Here is a 19,326-nt window from a genome sequence, read left to right on the forward strand (position 1 = left end):
TCCTGGCAGCCATTTGGGGCCTCATTATCCAGGAAGGAGGATGAAGCTGAGTTGAATGCTTTTTTTCTTCCTGAAACCTTTTTATTTTACTTTATTTTATTTTATTATGTTTCCTATGAAGTGTGATCTGATACAAGCATACCAATCTATAATGCAGTATGTAGCCCAAGAAATATATATTCACTAAATGACATGGGGAGGAAAGTTGTGTGTATTCATAAATATATATCTCACTTACTCAGCACAACAGCTCAGCATGGTAGGGAATGCTTATTTCTTACTATCAGACGTAAGGGATTCAGGACCCAGAGAGATCTGGGAATTTGGCTCTTGTAGGATAGAACAAGGTTGAGATCACAGAGTCTTGAAAGCAAAATGATTCCAAAGCTCAGATAGTGGTTCCTGAGGAACACTGCCTCTTTGTAGTAAACAGAAAAAAAAAGTATCAGGCATTTTACAAAGTTCCTGAAGAAAGCTAACAGGAAGAAACATATTAGGGGGATATTTTACTACTTTTTCTGAGTCTATACTAAGTAAGAATAAATCTCTGTGTGTCATTTCAACCATAGTTCTGGTGATCCTATGTTCAGACTTTACAAAATTATCCCAATTTCAAATATTTTGTCCTGTTTTCCTTACAGGCCATTGAAGTGTCCTCAATTGATGTTGAAGAAAGTGTTTTGGCAGGGTTAACTGCAATACAAATTTTCTGTAGTAGAAAGGAGAAGCTTGGCAAGTTCAAAGAAGACTGGTTTTCCTAGGGTACAGAGAGTAGGAGGAGATGTGAAAGGAGTAGCACCTGAAGACAGAGGAAGGATTACCTCTGTCTATATTACAATGTTGGTCTTATTTTTAAGAGCACTAGGAAGCCATTGAAGGGGATGTTTAAGCAGGAGTAGCAGTAGAGATTAATGTGATTTGTTTGGCTGTTTTGAAAAATTGTTGCAGAGTATTGAATATATTAGAGGGGGAGTCAAAAGTGAATTAAAAAACAGCAGGTAGGTAAGAGAAATTGAAAAGTAGATTCATATGAGAGAAAATGGGCTTGGACTAGGCTGTTGCTAGTGCAGGAGAGAGTTGGATGTATGGGAGAAATAGTTAGAAGGGAAGTTTTATGTTGATGAATTGGATATGAGAGGGAGCCAAGAGGGGTTTCACAAGTTTCTGAATGTACATTTAGATGTATAGTGTAGCTTTGTAATAAAGGAGGACGGAGGAAAATAATCAAGTTCCAATTTGGATGTGCTGAGTTTAAGGCTTTGGACACATGCAAGTAGAGATACCGAAGAGTAGGCAATTGGATATAGATTTGGGGCTCAGACAAGAGGTTGGGGAGAGAGTATAGAGTGAGTAAATCATTAGTCAGTTTTTGCCCTCAAAATCACTGTGGCTTACAACTAAAGACATTTATTATTTTCATTTCTGGATCTACAAATGGGCTGCAGCTGAATTGGGCTTTGATGAATTGGGCTTGGCTTCAGGCTGCCTCCTGAATTTAGCTCTGCTCCACGTGTGTCTTCATTCTTCTTGACCAGCAGCTCTAGCCAGGGCATATTCTCTTGTACATAAGTATGAGGGAGCAACCTCTTAAAGCTTCCATTTGTGTCATGCCCTCTAATATTCCATTTACCAAATCAAGTGTCATGGTCAAGTTCAAAGTCAAGGGGAAACTGGCTAGGGTGGGGTATGAAGGATTGAGAATTAAAATAGAGCAATCCAGTCCACCAGAGGAGGACTGAGCCTTGAGACACTTAATGCTTGGGTAGTAGAGGCTCCCCCCAGGAGATTCAGAATTAGCAATAAAGCAGTGAGTATGGTGTCATTGAAGCCAGATTTCCAGAGGGAAGAAGTAAGGTCATTGTTCTGGATGTTGTTCAAGGTCAAATAGGGTAAGAACTGAAATACGGCACTCAGATGTATTGACCTGAATAACTGTAGTTGAGAAATACTTAATGTGATAGTAGAGATGGAAGCCAGATAGGAATGGGTTGTGAATTATATGGTTTCTAACCTTTGATTTATGATGGCAAAGAAAAAGAAAACAAAAATGCAACAAAGACAACACCAATAACATTGGAACCCATCAAAAACAATGGGTGTACCATCACAGTCAACATGAATCAGTAAAGTTGTAGAAGTCAACAGAAAACTAATATTTATCGAGCTTCTTATAAATACTACTATGTTTACTTTCACCTATCTCTAATCATCATGGCACTCCTATAAAGAACACAATATTATCTACATTTTTCAGGTGAGAAATCTGAGACTCTAAGAGGTTAAGTAATTTTCACTAAGTCACTGTTCACGTCGATATGAAAAAAATTGTGACCAAGATTCCAAAGTCCTGAATTCTTGATCAGCAGCCAACCCTTGACACTGGCTCTCAAAGGAACAAATATTCACTCGAGTAAAATTCACATCCATTTTGCTAATGAGGTATTGACTCCAGTTGAGTCTCCTGGGCGCTGAGATCCATCATAGATGAGTCACAGGGGTGACTTCTGTTCCTTTGCCTTAAGACTGAGACTAAATCCGGATCTTTCTGCCTTCATTCCTGTGAGTCCACACTCTACTCTTTGACCTCCAAATCAGTACTTCTCAAGCTATCTCTGTTGAAAGATAGTTTTCCTCTTTGATAAGTTGTGCATTGAAGTACGATAAAAATGAATTACAGGTTGATAGAAAAACACATTTAAAAATACTTACGAATTACATGCTCCCTTTTTCTCATTTCTATTATTTAGATTCAACAGAGCTAAATTTATTGCTATACAAATTTCAACTTCTGTATTAACCTCCTTGTAGACCAGTAACAAGCAATTTGCTGATACAAGGGAACACATTTTGAGTGGTGTGCAAGCGGTGTGTAAGCGGTGTCTTACACTCCTGGGTAAAACAGTTCTAAAGACGGGTTTGTTTGCTTGAGACTTAGATATGGGCTGGTCTAAGCTGTCTGGCCTGAGGCCTTGTACCAGGCAGATCTTAGTCAAATTAGGTGTCCTACCCAGAGCTCATGCTCATTACCACTCCCACTTTCCTGGAGAAAATAATCCAAAAAGTGGCCCAAATCAAGAGTGCGTCATACTTAAAAGAGATTCTGAAATCTCACATGATAGTTCAGAGAACATGTGCAAAGTTTAGAGAGTTAAAAGTCTTCCTGAGTATCTGCAGTCACTTTACCCACTAACACCAAGGCAAAAGTCACTCTTGGCCTTGTTTCCTATCAGGTGCGGATAGATGTATCTGCTTCCAAAATCCATGCCGTTTCCATAGCCTACTGGCATGTGTGTTAGAGGATGCAGTGTAAATATGTCATGCTGAATACAGTATAAGAGCATTTTTTTTTTTTTATAAGAGCCTTTTTAATATCCGTGATTCAACATAAGGGGTGAAACCCTTGTCTTTCTCCCGGAAGATAATATCTGTCTTCTAAATATCTTTCCAGGTGTTGCTTTGCATTGTTAATCCTTCCCATTCCATTTCCAGATTCTTCTATTCCTGGGACCTCAGACTGCATGCCTGGAACACTGCAGTTTCTTTGAACCACTCTTTTTGCATGACTTTCATCATGCCACTGTTCTGTCTTATTTTCCCGACCTACCAAGTGGACTCTCAGCCTTGTTTGTTTATTTTTTTCTCCATAGAATCTCTTCCTGCTTTATCCCTAGGTGTTGGACTTGACTTTATCTGTGATAGTCATTTTTGTCCCTATTTCACCACCTCTCTCAGGTTCTTCCACTCCCTCACACAAATATATCCATTTCTAAAATTTCTTTTCTTTCTTTTTTTTTTTTTTTTTTTTACTCTTTTTCGGAGATAAGTTTACGTCCTCATTTAACTTATTAGGTTCTGACCAAGAATTCTCCTGCCTGGGCAGTGTTTAGAGTTTGCAGGTATAATAAATTGCATGGGATGTTTGCACAAAGGATTTGCAAATGACACCAGGCTGCCTACATGAGGAATTAGATAAGCCTCCAACAGTGCTTTGAAGAGTCACAGAGGGTAGAAGGAAAAGCTTAGGGGCTGTGAGCCTTTTTACAGTTTGTATTAACCTAGGGTGTTGAAACCTCTTGTTGAATGTGGTGGTATGAGTTTCAAACCGGAGCTCCTGGCCCAAGGTCTCAGAGTGTTTAAAGTACATGTTGTTCTCATTTGTTTATTCACCTTCCATTGCATACAGTTTATTCCGCGGTTGCCCAGGCCATCTGAACACTGAGCGTTAAGATCTTTTTTTTTTCAGAAGAAGACGTTGCACTTATAACAATGGCGGGTCCTGCATCAGAACTTGTCATTTAGTTGGAAGAGGCTTTGATTTCAAATTCACTTATGAAGTCTTTTACAAAGAATGACTGTCCCTTTTTGCTTCTCATTAGTCATAAATGAGAATGTTAAATGGGCCCATTTGTTGCTGGACTTCATATAGAAAGTGAGCACTGTAGGGCTCTTTAAAATTGTGCATAGGGAAGGAACCATTGGAGATTTTTGAGCAGAGAAGGAAAATGTAAGATTTATCAGGCAGTGCTGTACAGTATGGGTAGAATCTAGACAGAGGAGAGGGGAACGCTATCAGAGCAGTCTGGGTAAGAGGTAGTGAGGGTACCTCCACCGGGGGGCCGGGGAAGGGTGAGAATATGCAAAAGCTTGCTGAATATAAAAATTGAGACAACTTTTAAAAAATTGTGTACCTCATTGAAAAAAATGAACAAAGCGCTAAATCACTTAGCATGGCTGCCAGAGGAGGATGTATGATAGTTATACTTTCTCAAGGATAAAGTAATAAAAAAGCATTTCTCACATTGGTACTTAAATATTATAACTTCACCTTTCCCCAGTTCTATGACCACTCAGAGGAAAAGCCGGAGAAAGGGAACAGTAGTAGTAGCCATGTGCATTTCACCCTGTTTTCCTCTACCACTCTGGAATCCACCCATCTAAGATGATGAGGAGAAAACAAACAAACAACAAAACACCATAAACCTTAGGATTCTATTACTTTGGTAATTACTGCTGCCCATCATTCTTCTTTGCTTTTTTTCCCTATATAAAATACTTGACTAGCTAGGATTTCTATCCTTGCCCCTTGAAGATGAGTGACTTTGTCGCTCCTAGGATCAGTGGTATTTGTTGATAGATGAGCAGCTCCACCAAAGCAAAGGCTGCATCTCCCTCGCCCTTGCATTCTCAGCATCTAACTGCCTGAATCATTGTGTGCGCAATAAATGTTTGGAAAATGACCTACTGTTAACAGAGCTCTAAGAAGCTTTCAGCTCTTTCAATTAACTGACTAACATCTACATGATTTAAATATCATCTCTGAAAGTGGTATGTATCTTTGAGTTTACTTAGGACAGAAAACTTTGAAAACTGTCTTTATTCCCTTGAAAGTGAAGTGGATATTTTAGAAGACAGAATGATGTCTTACAGATGATGTATTACAGAATTGTACACTTGAAACCTATGTAACTTTACTAACCATTGTCTCCCCAATAAACTTTAATTAAAAACAACAAAAAAAGAATACAGATTGTTTCCAAGGACCTATTTACAAATGACCTAAAATTAAGCAGACTTTTCAAATCTATTCTGACTGAAATTAAAAGAGATTTGAAAGACGTTTAAGACTTCTCGCACATACTAAAAAAAAAAAAATGGAATATACATTAATCAGTCAAGAGAGCTTTTACTCCTGATGGGCACATGAACTTGAGAAGATATTCATTTCTATAATTAATTTTTCTCAAGAGCAAAATTTTAAACGATTTATAATTAATACTTTTTAAGTGATTTAATAATTTTTAATTTTGATAATGCTTTAAAATTTCTTATCACCCTGATTGAGCAGAGCAGATAAATCTTTTTAATTCATATTTTAAAAATTATATTTTATAATTAAATTAATCTTTATAAAGATCTAAACTTGTTAGAAGAAAAGTTCTACAATCCCTTCTCAATTGTAGTGGTGATGTTTTTGAATAGTCCTGGAGTTTGCAACAGAGAAACATGAGATCTTACTGGAAGAATAGAGTTAAAGGGACCAAGATTTGGGTAAACCTTATAAACACTGTACTCAGTAAAATAAAACAACAAGTAGAGCATCTTAAATGAGGATTCTGTCAGTACTATTTTAGACATATTATGAAATTGGTTTCCAAACATCCTGTAAGAACTAATGCACAGGTTGGGATCCAAAAGTTTGTTTATAAATGCATTTGACCACAAATGAGAAGAGTCAAACCTTGCAGGCTGTGGATGCACATCCACCTTAAAAGAATATCACTTAGTCCCTCAAAGCTTTAAGCCAGGTGTACCCCTTTCTTTACCTGCTAGAAAATGTTCACTTAGGCGTGCCGAAAATCTCTTGAGGCAGTTAATTCCCTGATGATCTTTTTTAGATGTTCCAGACACTCATTTGCTTGTGGAATTTTGAGCAGATTCAAGAAGCCTTGAAGCTGTAGCATCATCCAAGGGTTGTAACAAAAGTTTTATTATCGCTACTTTGACCTTATGTGACTTTTAAATTCTCAAGTGCTTTGCTTTTTCATGAATTAACATTATGTTAAGAGGCATTTCAGTGTTGATGACTGATCATCTTGGTACACAGCTGTTGTTCTATTTTGTCACTTACTTTTCTTTGCCTATAACATAAGGGTAGCATTTTTGAAATGTTACCGTTCTATCTTTCTTTAATTTTTATTAAATTCTAATGGGGTGACATTGGTTAGTAAAATTATATAGGTTTCAAGTGTACAATTCTAGAATACATCATCTGTACATTGCATTGCGTGTTCACAATTGTCTTTTTTTAATTCATAATCATTACTGGAATCACATGATTGATCCTACATTTCCTATACATATCACTACTTTCAATTTTGTCTACAGTGATTTCTATTTTTGTTTTCTTCATTATTCTTCATCTCTTCTTATCCCTTTCAACACTCTGGGAATGATAGGGCAATAATCTATATAAAACATTTCAAAATTAAGCTGAACATGGCAACCAGGCAGCAGAATGCCCCAGAGAAGCCTATGGTAAGAGTTAATTGCATTTTGTGGCATTTAGCTGCCATCTCATGGTGGTGGGTGGAGTTTTCAGCTCTAACTCTGGAGACTAGCTTTGTTTACATTTGTGCATGCTTGAGAGTTGTTGAAAGTTCTCAAGTAATTCTTAAGCCTCTGTAATTGTACTGCTACTTTTCAGTTACCGTCCTTTACTAGATAGCAATTTCAATGAGGAACGTATAAAGTATTTTTGCTTTCTTGCAGATTAAGTGCTCTTGAAATGATTTTCTCACCCTCTTGCTTGTCCTCCATCTAAATGTTTGATTCCTATCTGAATGTATGACTTCTGGGACACCAATTCTTTTCTTCCAGGTCTCTTTCCCTCTCCATCCCCTCTTTATAATTTTATCTCCATCCTCTTTACAGACAAGGGAGTGTATTTTAAAACTCGAAGTTACTCTCCCTGATGTTTCTTTATATTTCCTAGGACATTGGAATGGTAACTTGCCAACACCTTTACCAGCTTTTTGTATTCCCATTTTTGATTCTTGTAAGTTGCCTAAAATGATATTTTCATTTACTCAGATTTTGAGCAAGAGGAGCTCATGATTAAGGAGGAATTAATCTTTTGGGATTTAATATATTGTATCAACTTTTCTAGCCTCTATGAATTCCAAATGTCAGAAAATTAAGATGACTTTATTTCTGATATTTCCTGAATTTTATTTTTGAAGAGAAATATAAGTTACACATATAGTCTAAATGTGTAGGGAAGGAATAAAAAAAATCCACGTGGGTATTGTTTGCTTATATTAAAATTTGAAGTAAATTTGTAAGGGACAGCTTTTTTATTTATTGCCTTCAGTTGTTTACATGCTTTAGATTTTCATAGCAATTTCAGTATATTGGCTAAAAAGCCCCAAAGAATTCAGAGCATGGCCTGTTCAGAAGCATTCTCTCTTCCACACCAATGTTCATGCATTTGACCTTAGTCTAACAAAGAGATTTATCACTGGCCCTTCCCAGCCAGCCATTCATTAGTATGTTTGAACTTTGTGGTGCTAGTTCTTATAAACTGAGGTATTTTGGATCACTTGGGGCTTATAAACCAAGTAAACAATTCTAAGGGTGTTGATGATATCTGAAGGGCTAATGTATGGCAGAATGCTGTTTCCCCTAATACAGAACAGACCAACCACAAATCATAGCTAATACCACTCAGAGCTTTCTTCCCTGACTTTTTAGGACGGCATTGTTATATCTGTCTTGGATGCTGAGTATATATGGAAAAGATGGAGACATAGTTTCGTACTGTATTTTCTTAGCACATACAGTAGGGGTTTATGACTTATATTGGGAGTCTGCTGGCATTCATCACCCAAACTTGTGAAGACAGTAAAGTCTGTTTACAAATAGTTCTATATATAATAGTTCTTGTTTTTCGTTTTTAGTTCCAGGAGGAGATAGTGGAAAATGTGTGGGAAAGAAGCAAAGGGTCCTTGATTCAAGGCCTGATTCTGTAACTGTTTGTTTAGTGATCTTGTACAAGTTTATTAGACTCTCATAACTTTAATTTCTCATATGTAAAATAGAAATAATATTACTTTCCATCATTCTTGAGAGGATTAAATGTGTTAGTATAAGGGAAAGTTCTTTGTAATCTAAAAGCCCATAGAGACATTTAAAATACTGTTACTTTACCTTCTGTGGTCTCGTTAAAACCTCTTCTTTCCATTGTCTGTCTTTACCCCACACTCAATTTCAGTCCAGGCTACTTGCAGCAAAGCTTGATGTTTTAATATGACACGCCAGCCCAGAAACAAAGGTACCAAAAGGCAGAATCTTAGTTACCTCACGGTGTGCTGATTCCTACCCCTCTTTAGTGTGCATGCCTCAGTAAGAGATAAGTTTATTTCACTATGTCAGAGCAAGTGGAACCGCGTCCACCTGTATGGGTTCAAACCCCTGTTATGCCGCTCACTAGCTATATGGCCTTTGGAAATTACTCAAGTTCTCTGAGTCTCAGTTTCCTCATATAGAAGGTAAGAATACTACCATCTTCCTCACAGAGTTGTTTTCCTGGATTTGTGAAAGTGATCCCTGCAAAGGACCAAAGTAAGTGCTTAGTAATTAGTATATATGGTTATTAATGGTATATGCTATATGGAAAGTCTGGATCCTTCTTTCTCGCAAGTTTCTGGACAGAGGAGATACTACCAAATGTTTTATGATGTTTAAATCAACTTTTATAACAGGAAGTTTTGAGATTCTCTTAACAGATTGTAACCTGTCATGATCATTGACCTTCTCCTTGTTTCTAATGAATGATAAACATCTAACAATCTATCTAACAAATGATAAACATCTTAATTTCCTTTTCCCCTAGACACACACACACACACACACACACACACACACACACACACACACTGTCACTCACTCATTCACTCTTACTTTGCCTGTTTGGTCTTTAGCACAGATGGATATTGTTTCACAATGATAGAAGAAGATGATTCTGGGATGCCTGTGGTCACTTCTGGATGTCTAGGACTGGAAGGCTCAGATTTTCAGTGCCGGGTAAGGAAGATAACTTGATTCCACCTTGTAACCTTTCCTTGGCTAGATTTCAAATGGTCAAGTTTCGAACAAGATAAAATAATTGGGTTTTTGTTGTTGTTTGTTTGTTTGTTTTACTAGCCTGTTTTTTGTAATTTGGAAAATAATTTTTGAACATTCTCATTGGGCCAATTCTATCTCCATTTTGAAATTAAATATTTGTATTTTTGCTGTTAACTTTTGGCTTAGTGGGCAATAGATCTTGCTCAAATTCCAGTTTAGTTAATTGCATTAAGTCAGGCCTTCTTCCTCAGTTTATAAGGTGCACACTTGTTATTACAAGTGTAGCAGTGATTTCGTTGAAATGGAGACATTGCAGTAGGATAATACATGGTAATTTGAAAGAAATTACCTAATAGAAAACAATTATTTTCAACATGTTTGAGTAAGAATTTTCAGTGAGTTCTTTAAATGGTGTCAATTTCTTACGTTTTAGATTATGTGACTATAGAATTTAGGGGAAACCCACTAAAAGGTCTTTGGGTTCAATTTCAGGACACCCCGATTCCACATCAGAGAAGATCAATTGAATGCTGCACAGAACGGAATGAATGTAATAAAGATCTACACCCTACGCTGCCTCCACTGAAAAACAAAGGTAAGTAGAGGAGGGGCTTCCAGGCTGGAAAAGCTTTAGGCATAAAGAAAATAAAAACTTGAATTAATTCTTGTTTCTAAATGAATCTACCTGTACCATTTCCATTGCTGGGACAGAGGACAAGGTAAGATGATATAATGAAACTGTCATTTAAAGACACGTACAAGTAGTTCTTGGGAAAATAGTCTTACATGGCTTCACTCCAGTTTGTCTTATTTCTTTAACCTCGCTTCATTTCCCCTCAGAAAACTACAGTTGCTAGAGCTTGTAGTGTGTTTCAGGAGGATAGAGGAGGAAAACAGTGTTTTATGCTTACACCTAAATATTATTCAGGTGTACTTAACCCCAAAACTATTTATCTGCATTCATTTTAAAAATAAGGACCTTACAAAGGACTTAATTAGATTACTTGCTGGATGACATTTCTTTTTATCTATGCTAGAGTAATTGCTTTTTAGTCAAATTATATGTATTGATAGAATGGAGAAAATATCTACAAAATTTAATTGGAAGACTTATATATTTAAATGTTGCACATTTTAAAAGACAAATTATCATCCCCAGAGACTGCTTGTTAAAAACAGCTTCCACTTTTCCTTTACCCTACTTGCTCTCACCACAAAAATCAATGATTTGTAATTGTCATAGAGTCCCAAGTCCTAAGTCTTAGATTAGTGGTTTAAAATGATTTTTACTGATTAATTTTATTTCTTGACAAGGGAAAATCTTTCCAACAAAATATGACATTTCATGGTTTGCATGATAACATTTTACAACACTTGTTACTTCCATAGCCTCGAAAGCTCTGCAAGATAATTCACATCAAAAATTCTGTCAGTTTTTTTTTTTTTTAATTTTGCCAGTCAACATGCTGTGTGTTAAGGATACAGAAATGGATGAAGGAAATTTTTGCACTCAAGATGTGCACAGTAGGATATGAAAGAGAAATATATAAATAATTATATTCTGTCAGAAATATCCCTGTAGTAGAGTTAGATTATAAAGTGTAGTTATGGACACAGAAGAGTGAGTACATACTCTACCTGGGGTGGGAGAATGTCAATATAGCTTGAAAGAAATGATACTTGAATAAGACTTTAAGGATGAGCAGGAGTTTGCCAAATGAAGAAGCAGGAATAAAAATAATAGTAATAAAATAAAACGGCTAACATAACTAAACATTGTGCCAAGTATTACATTAATTAACCTGCTTGAGCCTCACAATCCTCTGAGGTACCTAGGATTATTATTCTCCATTTAAATTGCAGCACAGTGAGGTTAATTAACTTTTTCAAGGTTGCACAGCCTGTGAGTTGACATAAGAAGCATCCAAACCTGTAGAGAATTTTAATGAGTTTATTTGATCCAAGCTGATGACAATTGCCAGGAAGCAAAATCTCAACAGATTAAGAAAATGCTCTGGAGAATGGCAGTTTTGCAGCTTATTTTATACATTAGAATCTATGGAGGAGACCAAAGGAGGGTTACATGAAATCCATTGGTGGTAGATTAAGGGGGCAGGAGAAAGTAAAACGGGGAAATCTCTGGGATTGGATAGAAAGTAAAATGGAGCGACCCATACTTCTTCTACATTGGTGAGTACATGATAGGTAATAATTAACATTTACAGCACATAGCGATGGTTTTCGAGGAACAAGATAACAATGAGGGATTCTGTGGTCTAGCGCTCTGGTGCAGTGGGTTGTGCCCTGAGGGGTCTGGAAAAAGGGGATTACTCTGACCTTCCAAGGATATGTTATCTTAGATGCAAAAGACAATAGGCAGACTTACTTCATTTGTCAAGAAAGCTATAGGCCCAGGATGTGACTACCTGCCACGACCTACTTTCAGTTAGGGATTTTTAAGTTCAGACCATCCTATGTGGTTGATTTGGGTCTCCGAGTTGTCCCTGCCATGCGGGCCTGCCCTGACTTTCTCAGATTTAGTACGTGGCCCTTTATCATCCACAGCAGCCGTGACTCAAACAGGCAATAGTACGTGCAGAGGTTTGGTTTGTGGTATTTGAGACACATTTGCAAAATATAGGCATATGGAACAGCGTGGCTGGTCGGAGAAAATCTCCTAATTAAGTTTTTTGAAGCCTCACTATTCACAGAGGGCCTATGGACCAATAGCATCATTATCACTTGGAGCTCATTAGAAACACAGAACCTCAGGCCACATCCCTAAACCTGAATTTTGAACGAGATTCCCCCAACTTATTTATATGCATGTTAGTTTGGGCAAAGCTTTTGTTAGAAAAAGACTAGACCCATCCGTATGTGGATATAGCCAGCGGCACTGTGTCTCACTGTGTGAATCCGACAACTCTTTGTTTGCAGAGAAAAACCACTTATGTCAACTTGTAAAATTCTGAAGGTTTACTTTCAATATGTGTAGTTATTTTCTTGTGAACCAGTTTCAAAAAGTAGGTGATCTATGGACAACATTTTGTATAGCATTGGTATAGGGACTTCTGTGCTAGGAGCGGGATAGGGGGAGGGTGAGGAGTGGCTGGAAATGAAGACAGAAGTGCTAGATTTTAGAATCTCTTCCATGAAAAAGAAAAGGTTTTTCACATGCAAGTAGACGGCAAGTGTCCTAGAAGTAACAATAGAGTTTAAGAAAATGTAGACTTTCTATCACATGCTGAAAGGTCTGCAATGCATGCATTATCCTGTAGATGGAGCCAGATTCTAGGTAGGACTAGGCAGGTGAGGGAGTATTCTCTGAGGCTGAGCAGGTAGGGACTCTGAAAAATAGTGGAATAAGTCTCTAGAGAACTTAGTGAAAATGCTTTGAAAAGAAGGGCAGCAGCAATGAGAAGACAAGTCCTTGGTTCAGGGCATTAAGAAGAAGGATGCAAGTGGATTATACTGAAGATTATACAAGGTGATAGGCTTGGGTAGAGTTTAGTGGCATTAGGGTTTACTGCTTTGAACTCTGAGGATCCCAGGGAGTATCTAGACAAGATCTCTACAAATTCTACCTCACCCTCTGGATCATTCATTTTGGGGTGCAGTAAAAGTCACTGCACTGTGGTCTGAGAGAACTAGTGTTTTTTACATAGCTATCCCACAGAGCTGCAGGGTTTTTTGTTTGTTTGCTTTTTGCCTCCAGCATATACAGCACTTTTTTTTTTTTTTGGAAGTGCACTATATATCTTTACTGTATATCAGCAATGCCTTGGTCAGAAACATGAGCATTGTAGCCATATTGGATGTATATCTATTTATGATAATGTTAACCTAAAAATAAAAGGCCAGTGCGAAAGGCAACAAGTCTTTATTTGAAATCCAAAAGAATAGCTCTTCAGGAAGCACTCATTCAGGCAGAAACCCAATTTGTGTTTCCAGTAGGGGGTGAAGGCAAGGGGTATTTTTTAGAAAGGCAAGGGGAACAATTACATGAATAGAAGGATGGAATTTTTATGGGTGGAGCTAAGCTAACATAGTTATGATAATTCTAAAAAATGCCTTTAATTTTCATAATAGCTGATTTCTTGTTTTCTTTGCAAAGAATTGTTTGGAATACTGTGCTGTTTTAGTCCTAGTCCAAAGGTTATTTGCCCAGTTTTAACATTCCAAAGGTTTGAGAAGAGGAGTAAGACTTGCAAGGTCATTCCTCTCCGTTTTGGCAGTTCCAACTCCATTTTGAAGTGGCTCTGTTTATATTGTTATTTACAATTCCTATTGGAGATATGTGTGCATGTGTTTCAGTATAAACTCAAAATAAAGAACAGGGATTATGTTAAAGAGACATGGAACCATCTTCTTTTGATATTTTTAATTTTAACTTAGGCCATACACACACACACACACACACACACACAGGACTAGCCCTGAACTTTGTGGGGTTGTGACAGTAATATAAATAGAGATCCACATACCATTTACCTACATATTCAATACTCAAAAACCAATATAGAATACTGGTAAATAAAATACATTCTATTAACAAATACATTTTCATAATGATGGGCAACACCAGCTTGGCATTTAGAATACTTGAACTACTGAGATTTATTCTCTCCAACATGGGAGTGTGAGTGATGGGAACAGCTTCATTCTCGTTTTTGTCCGACACCATGAGTGGCCTCTTATATCCACAGTCTGTTGGTCTCAGACTGTGGAGAGTGATACTGTAGTTAGAAATGCCTGAATCACTCACCTAGGTCCCTACTTCTTATGGCAACCCCTATAGACATTTCCCAGACTGGACCAATTTTGTGGCTGAATCGTCCCTTATGGTTTTTATTATGATTTTAAGACTCATCTCAGCAACAACCCTCAGGGAACTTTGAAAAACCAGGTTTCTTATTCACAGGTTCTGAGGGTACAGGGTATGCCTGAGGGCAGCACAGCAAGGTCATGGGTAGAGAGAGGGAGAGAGCAAAAGTGAGCTTGGGCGTGGGGCTCTGCATTTATTGGGGTTGAGGGTAGGGTACCTTGTGTTTTGTGAGTTCACTCTTTATTGAAGGATTTAAAACATAAGAGCAGGAATTAGGGTACAGTTAGGGAAAAGTAAGTTACTCAAGTGGCCGGTTATCTAGGTTACCCAGGGCTTTCTAAAAGGAAACTTTACGTGTAGGGCGGCCTGGTTTCTTATCTAGTTATGGTTATTTGAGATGGATGTCTTTGAGTGATGCCTCAGCAATCAGAAGCTTAATGTAAGGCACTTATGTTATAATCAAAAAGCTTAATATCAGATACTTACACTAGAACACCCCAGCTCTCTGGTTTATACTCCACTCACATGCTGTGCCGTCTGTGGCCACCCCTCAGGCCTTCAGGTACCCGCACCAGCTCCTTGGTCTACCCCCAGGAGGACAGGGGTACAGAAGGAGGGCCTCACAGTTCCTGAACACAGACAGGAGATGTGTAGGCAAGGAACTCCAGAATTCTGGGCAATGGAGAATGGGAGGGGACAGCTTCTGGGTGAACACATTCTCCTGGTTCCTGCAGATTCATTGCTCAGTGGGATGGGTCATGGTTGCAGGGAGCCAGACCAGGACCCTCTGAAGCTCAGAGCCCACGCCAATTTTCTGGTCTAAGAACAATGGAAATCATCATATTAATTGTGATATTTGCTTATGTGAATGGAGTGCTTACTTACTGTGGCTCTTTTTTTTAACATTTAATCCTCATAACGACCCAAGGAAGAAGGTACTATATTGTCCCCATTTCACAGACATGAAAGCTGAGGAATCTGGAGATTAAGTACTGTGCAAAGTGTACATAGCTAGAGTAAGTAGTGGAGATAAGAAACGGGCCAATGATGTCATCTCACTAAATCTTTTATAGAAACCTCTGAATGACATTCTCACAAAAAAACCCAAAAAACAAAAACAAATGCTTTAACCTATATGATTCAGAAACTCTTAATAGTTGTTAGCCATTTTACATAACAATTGATAAACAATTAATAGATTATTTTCAAAGTATTCTATTTATTATATTCGCCTTGCCCACTTAGACCATTCTCAGGTACACGTTAGTTACTATTTTTAGAATATGGTGTTAGAGGGTTGCTTGCTCTGCTCCTTGCAAGTGTGTGTGCTTTCTCTCTCTGTCTTCCTCCCTCCTCTTCTTCCAATTTAACATTTATTAAGTCCCATTTGTGTATTAGGCCAGTGGCTTTCAAGCTTTTAGTGCATCAGAATTGCCTGGAGGGCTTGTTAGATCACGGATAACTGGCTCCCACCTATTTTCCAATTTAGTAGATCTGAGTGGGCCCCAGTAATTTTCATTTTAAGGAGCTCCCAGATGATGCTGATGCTGTTAACCCAGTGATCATACCTTGAGAACCTGTACTAGGCATCACCTAGTCGATTATTACATTTTATTATAGATTGTTATAGGTATTATTATAGATTACTATAGATTTATTATAAATCTATATATGAAATTACTATAAAATAGAGACAATTTTGTTAAAAGAATAGGGGGAAGACAAGTCCAGCTTACCACCTTTCGGTGTCATTCTTGTTACTTAATAATTGCTGTCCCCCAAAATTTAAATGATTAATCGTATGGCAAAATATCTGTTACTAGGTGCTAAATAATAATAGGCTTTGGTGAGATTCTATTATTAGAGATCAGAGAAGTACCAAGTGTAGAGGTGAATCGCTACCAATAAATTGTCCTACTGAAAACAAATAAATCAGAAAACCTTTTCTACTGATCTAGAGTTTCCTCAAACTCTTTTTTTTTTAAAAAAAAAACAAAAAACTTAGGGGCATTTAGCAGGAAATTAGAGATGCACAATTGCATTCAACGAATATTTATCAATGTCCTTGAAATTTTATTTGTCATCTCCTGTTTCAAAAAAAAAAGAAGATAAAGGGAGGCCAGAATGCAGCTTAAATTATTTTATAAATACTCGTTTTTCTTTTGCTTTGCTTATTCCATTTCAGCATCAGCAAAACAGAATACCCTAGGATAATAGTCTTTCTCTTTTGAGGAGGAAATATGAAAAAATAATTAGATCAGATGCAGCACCTTCATCATAAGCAATAAAATATGATCTGGGAAGCCCACGGACACTGCAGCTGGTGCTAAGAGTAGGAAGAGGTGTCTATTTTGATGGAGAGGCGGAAAGGAAGAAGTCGTGGTGCCCGGTGCCTGGTCTCTGCCTTCAGAATTAGTGATGAAGGGGCAGCGGGACGCTGGGAGGGATGATCTATGCCTAGACTCTCAGCATCAGATGGTTTGACCAAGAAACTGAGCAAAATGTCCTTGTAGGTTGGAGAATTTGATAAGATTTCTTTTTCCCCTTCCTTCAAATTACTTACTTTAATCACTTATTTTTATTTATTTTTTTTTTTGAAAAAAGAACACTGGAAGTGAAGGACTGGTATTAAGATGAAATGAACAGAAGCCCTTGCTTTATTTAATGGGATCCTGTAATTTGGCTTTTACAGAATAAAAGTGTATATAATTTTTTGAAATAGGCATAAGTTTGTGTTTAAGTGTGGGAATTACTCATATGTGTTACATATATACTTCATAGAAAATGTATCAAAAGTAATATTCTGCCTTGAAATATGGTAATTTCAGTGTCATTTAAGGCAAATTATAGTACAGGATTTCCAAAGTTAAAATTTATCTTATTTTTCACACTCAATTAAAAATATATTCTGAGCAGTTTAGATTTGTTTTAAAATGCTACTGCTTAGGTTAGATATTGCCGATTACAAATGAAACTATATAGGTAACATTGAAACACCTCCCTTATTCTCCACAACACAGATCAAATATATGATAGTGTCCAAAACGCAAAGGTACATGCCATAATTTGCCTCTCATACCTATATTACACCATGGCAATATAAACCAATAGGTGAATTTGAGCTAAATTCTTTGCCAGGGAGTAGTTCTACCATTTCTTGAAATGTTCAGCAACTATTTTGGAATTTCTGGTTAATTTTGTATTTGGGACAAAAGGAAGGAATTTAGAAATAGTCTTTTTATTTCTCCTTGAATGTAATAATGTGGATATAAAAATTTTGTCTTAACCTCCTTTGTTTCCAGGAAATTGCTTATTAAATTTCCTATTGCAATTGTAAACCTTATAAAAACAGTCCTATCATTTTGAGCCCTTACAAACCACCTAATTAGCAAAGAGGAGACAAGTAGCCACAGAATGTTATTTTGTTAGGAAACCACTGGTCGTTCTTACTTGCCTTTCAGGGTGAACCAGATTTCCCTGAAGAGTTCTCTTTTCTGCTTCCCTGAGCCTTTGGAGTGACAGGGCAGGGAGAAATCTGCTACCCTAGCAAGAACTCTCGGCCTCCTTCTTTTCCTGATAGGTATCTGGAAGTGTTGGCTTTCCAAGACTCTGGCAGGGACTTGAATGTTTACATTGTTCATGCTCTGAGCACAGGTAATGGCGGATTAAAACATGACCAGCACGACCAACAGAAACAAAAGGTTTATTGATGAGGATCACTTATTCATGACAGAAGACAAGGAGGCAGAGATGAGGCTGCAGGGGATAGAGTTTTGGGGACAAAGAAAAGGAAAATGGGAAGGTAATACTAGACTTAAAAAAAGTGCTTGATGGTAAGGAAAGAATCCCTTAGATCCTTGCTGGTTCCATTCCTCTCATAAATCAGATATATAATAAGATGAGTAATAAATATAGTGTGCTTACAGTTCAGAGGGTATTCTGCAATTACCTGCAAAAGTAAAGCGCAGTGGGCCTGAGAGTCTTAGTAAAATTATATCACTTGAATGAAAAGCATTCTGTATTCAGATACTGACATGTCGTGCTTATGTAGTGAGTTCCCCTAGTGTTGAATATCCAGTGTGCTCTTTGGTTTTCAGCAAATTCAGGCTTTTTGCTTTTGTTATTGAAATATATTTTAAGCTAAGTTTCCAGAGATAGTATTTGCACATCTATGTCCCATGGTATTTGTGCACCTGCACACTCATATGTAAACATCGTGAATTGTGCTCACTTTCGGTTTATTGTTAACTTTGCCTATAATTAAGGAAAGAAGGGATAGAGGGAAAATTGACTGAGACGATTCATTGTGTAAAATCTTAGCCTACTTAATTTTAAGAGCCTACAAATTATTTTCAAGACTTTCTAAGCAACACTTTTCAGACAATGCATGTGCTAGTTATATATGACTTCTGTCGGTGTTAAAGCCTCAGTGGCTTTTTGGATATGTACTATAGTGGGTCAAATTCCTGAACTCCTTTTTTTCTGAACCGTTGGCAATGTTTCTGAAATTGTTACTATAAAATTGCTTATATTTAATGGTCCCTCATTTAGTCTTTTAAAATGCAGACTGTTTCCAATAATATTTGGCTAGTAGTGTAGATCATAAATAATTGTTAAACATATATTTTAGACTGATGAGTAAATTCTAACATTATCACAATATTCAGGCAAGAAATTAGTATAAAGATCTGTGGATTTTAGTTTATTATAAATAAGTTTTCTCTGAAATATTTCAAAGGAAGATTGATTTTCAATTTATATGTTCATGTTAATTTCCTGATTTTGATAATTAAATTACCATTTGATAAGACAATGTCCAGTTCTTAGGAAGCACACTCAGAAGTGTTTATGGGTAGGGATGTTATGTCTGTAACATC

General features: G+C 37.1%; 1 protein-coding gene across 5 annotated transcripts in view; it reads left to right on the forward strand.

Annotated features, from left to right (window-relative positions):
* BMPR1B (bone morphogenetic protein receptor type 1B) overlaps positions 1–19,326 on the forward strand; it is a 368,296-nt gene that overhangs the window by 321,538 nt on the left and 27,432 nt on the right. For all 5 annotated transcript variants that reach the window (XM_033106682.1, XM_033106685.1, XM_033106686.1 and 2 more), the window contains 2 exons: positions 9,480–9,582; positions 10,117–10,219. In XM_033106682.1, coding sequence (XP_032962573.1) covers positions 9,480–9,582; positions 10,117–10,219 — 206 coding nt within the window. The remainder of the gene's footprint in view (positions 1–9,479; positions 9,583–10,116; positions 10,220–19,326) is intronic.

Source organism: Rhinolophus ferrumequinum, chromosome 5 (genome assembly GCF_004115265.2).
Source record: "Rhinolophus ferrumequinum isolate MPI-CBG mRhiFer1 chromosome 5, mRhiFer1_v1.p, whole genome shotgun sequence".
In the NCBI taxonomy this organism is placed as follows: domain Eukaryota; kingdom Metazoa; phylum Chordata; class Mammalia; order Chiroptera; family Rhinolophidae; genus Rhinolophus; species Rhinolophus ferrumequinum.